The sequence below is a fragment of the Mizuhopecten yessoensis genome, unplaced genomic scaffold (genome assembly GCF_002113885.1).
Source record: "Mizuhopecten yessoensis strain PY_sf001 unplaced genomic scaffold, ASM211388v2 hete_36125706, whole genome shotgun sequence".
Lineage (NCBI taxonomy): Eukaryota > Metazoa > Mollusca > Bivalvia > Pectinida > Pectinidae > Mizuhopecten > Mizuhopecten yessoensis.
In genome coordinates this window covers 1-3,132 of record NW_018484360.1, presented here as the reverse complement: position 1 = coordinate 3,132, position 3,132 = coordinate 1, and the positions used below count along the sequence as shown (strand labels likewise).

General features: G+C 37.1%; 1 protein-coding gene across 1 annotated transcript; it reads right to left on the bottom strand.

The window, feature by feature from the left end:
* Window positions 1-427: 427 nt before the first annotated feature.
* On the bottom strand, window positions 428-2,702 carry LOC110444451 (ectonucleotide pyrophosphatase/phosphodiesterase family member 2-like; the record flags this gene model as incomplete). The annotated part of the gene is made up of 4 exons (XM_021488827.1): window positions 428-584; window positions 1,087-1,230; window positions 1,769-1,877; window positions 2,564-2,702. Coding segments are annotated over 4 exons (549 nt in total), but the record flags the coding sequence as incomplete, so codon positions are not given.
* Between the last annotated feature and the right edge of the window lie 430 nt (window positions 2,703-3,132).

Below are 3,132 nucleotides of genomic sequence, written 5' to 3'. Positions count from 1 at the left end.
GCTTTCATGGTAATTAAACTTCCTTTGAAGATTTGAGTTAATCTGATGAAAGTTCCTCAAGATATAGAGCAGACACCGTTTCGTCAGTTAAACAAAGGGCCATAACTGGTTGTGGAACTCTTCAAACATTAGGGTTAATCAACCTTGCAATGAATTTTAAGTTAATCCATTAAAAACTACTAAGATAAAGAGCAAACACTGTTTCAGCAATTGAATAAAGGGCCATAACTATGTGAATTACAGTCGGATAATTGTGGTTATGAAACCTGTGCGAGCTTTCATGGTAATTAACCTTTCTAGGAAGGAAGGCCCTAAATAGAAACCACTCTATAGTTCATTCTAATTAACATTAATAGCTGATAACATACTTACAGTATGTGAGCACAATCATAGTTCACATTCTCCTAAAGTATAAACTTGTACATACGTGGACACAAGCCACCGGTCAGCCATGTCCAGCAGGATGTCTCCCACACGTGGATTGTTAAGGTAGTGGAACCGCTTTGGTGCCGTTTCTTTGGTGAAGACCTTCATCACAGATGTGTTACACATCAGTTTATCTACGAGGGCACTGACTGGTACAGCTGTAACAAGGCATTTTATCTGTGTCGTACTTATAACAGGCAAGGCATTGAAATATATTTTATAAGTCACGTTTCTATTTTGTATTTTCTTAAGCCAATAAAATATTGTATGTCAGAGGATATGTAAGGAATTTTAATTACAAAGGATTTTTACAAAACAATATTAAGTTTGAGACACCTTCAAACAAAACTGTGTCCAATAACGTGCTCGGTGAATATTTAGAGTGGAAACTTTCGGGATTATGATGCCTGTTTTGCTGTGAATTTGTTGTCTTTTTTTCCTTTTGTCATGACCATGGATAGCAATCAGTACATGATTATGACAGCGACATATTGAAAATTAATGTGAAGGTGTTTTTGATCTGCTTTACAGTCTAAGCATATGATAAATAAGGATAAGAAATACTGGTCCTATGACATGATGCTTCTAACATTATAATTTCCAAACATCAACACCGAAAAATTCTCACTCTCCTACTGAATTGAAATCAATCTTACTTACGATTTTCGTTTATCTTAATGTTCTTCCTGGGGCCGCTGTATTTAGTCTCAATGCGTCCGAATGTTCCGCTGGAGATCAGGACCTGGCTTGTATTGATGTGTTTTGACAGGTCCACGATCTGGTTACAGGACGTGTCATCAAACCCTGCGTATAAAACCTCCACTAAGTGTAATCTAACCACTGTCAAACATTCTTTGTTAATTTAACTACAAGATGATGACAGAAAGACATATTGATCATATACTAGCAAGTGCTTCAGATCCAATATACAATATGGTAACAAGTATTGCGACACGAACGCAAATCTCAGGGATGGAATGTGGTAGGTGACAAACTTTACAGTGAACAGGTTTCAACAAAAAAAAATATCTGTTTATGGTTAATATATATATAGAAACACACACTTAAACAATAACTGTGAAAAGGTTTGAAGTAAATAAAAAACAGACTTTAAGATAAACTGAAATCCGGGTATGCATAAAGTCATCTTGAAAAACATACATAAGCACTCTCATCCATCTGCAACTGAAGTTTACGAAAATACCAAAGATTAACTGAAATATGATTCTTTGATTTAGACAGGTACGACATTTTGTCACTTTCTTGTTAATGGTAGATTGATTGTTTAGTTGTCTTTATTAAGGTCACATTACACGAGAAGGACAGTAAAGATCATTCTTACCGTGGTCAGCAATGATGATGATGTTGACACAATCGTGTAGATTCTGCTGGTAGAGACCGTCCATCAGTCGTCCCACCATCATGTCCATAGTCCGAAGTCGCTCGTTCAACTGGAGACAAATGCAGTCATAAAGCAATTTTCATTTTGATAATTATTCATTTTAATAACACATTCAAGGAACAAAAGATACTGCCGAGAGAAACCAACATCCCATTAGGGTTTAGGATGACATGGCTTGAAGTTAAATACACTGTTTCAGATATTCTATTTATTATAAAGGTGACCAGAATGAGGAATTGAAAAGCAATTCCAGCATTTTGGAATAACAGAATCTTTCATCCCCTTGGGGGTGAGAAAGGGGAATCTCAAACCTAGGGGGGAAATTCTTAAGTTGCCAAACACTTGGCAAGCCTCGAAAATTCTTAAGTTACCAAACACGAGGCTTGAGATTCCCAATCTCACACCTGACCTTAATGCATCGTTGACGTGATGTCATTTTACCGTTAACATGAATGATGTCATACAATTGTTACGAACAATCCCGTCTCAACCCTGGGATGAGACAATGATATCTTACACAGGTAAAAGTGTGGATACGCCTGTCCAGGGTAAGAGAGAAAATAGTTTTTGATGAAGTATTCAGTAATAATGAACTAATGGAACCAATGTCCTTGTGTGGTAATTAACTGATAATCATTTACCGTGACCTTGACCTTTGATCATTTGACCTGGAAAACAATCGGATCCTAATCAATCGTTGGAACAAGAAAGCTCTACCCATAGTTTGATACATACCAGGCCACTCTCTGGTCCCTGTTGATGACCTGCATGGTCTGGTTGGTCAAAGTACAAGGTGACCATGTCCGGCTTCTCGTTCTCTGGCATGGTCAGCCAGTCTAGGACTTCAGATACACGTTCGGGGTAGCCCGCGGAGCTGTGACCATTATAGGCAGAGTTAGCATAACTATACCTGTGTACTCACTAGATTGTGTCTGGAAACACCAGATATTCAGCAACATATGATCAAGTATGATAACACCTTAAGTAAAACAGCTATTTCATGTCATGTTTTAAATATAGCACCAAGAGAAAATTTTGCTTTCACATAGCAACAATAAATGACAACGCTCTTTTGATTAGGAAATATGTATTTTGAGTTCTCATGATGTTAACTCATATGACTATGTATCACAAAATATGAAGAAACAAGCATATTCTGTAACATTTCTTGGAATGCCAAAAAATATTGTTTGGTATTATGACCAGATATAACTGAGTCAATATCTGGATATGACTGGACATGACTGGATATGACTGTCGATATGACTGGATATGACTGGATATGACTGTGGATATGACTGGAT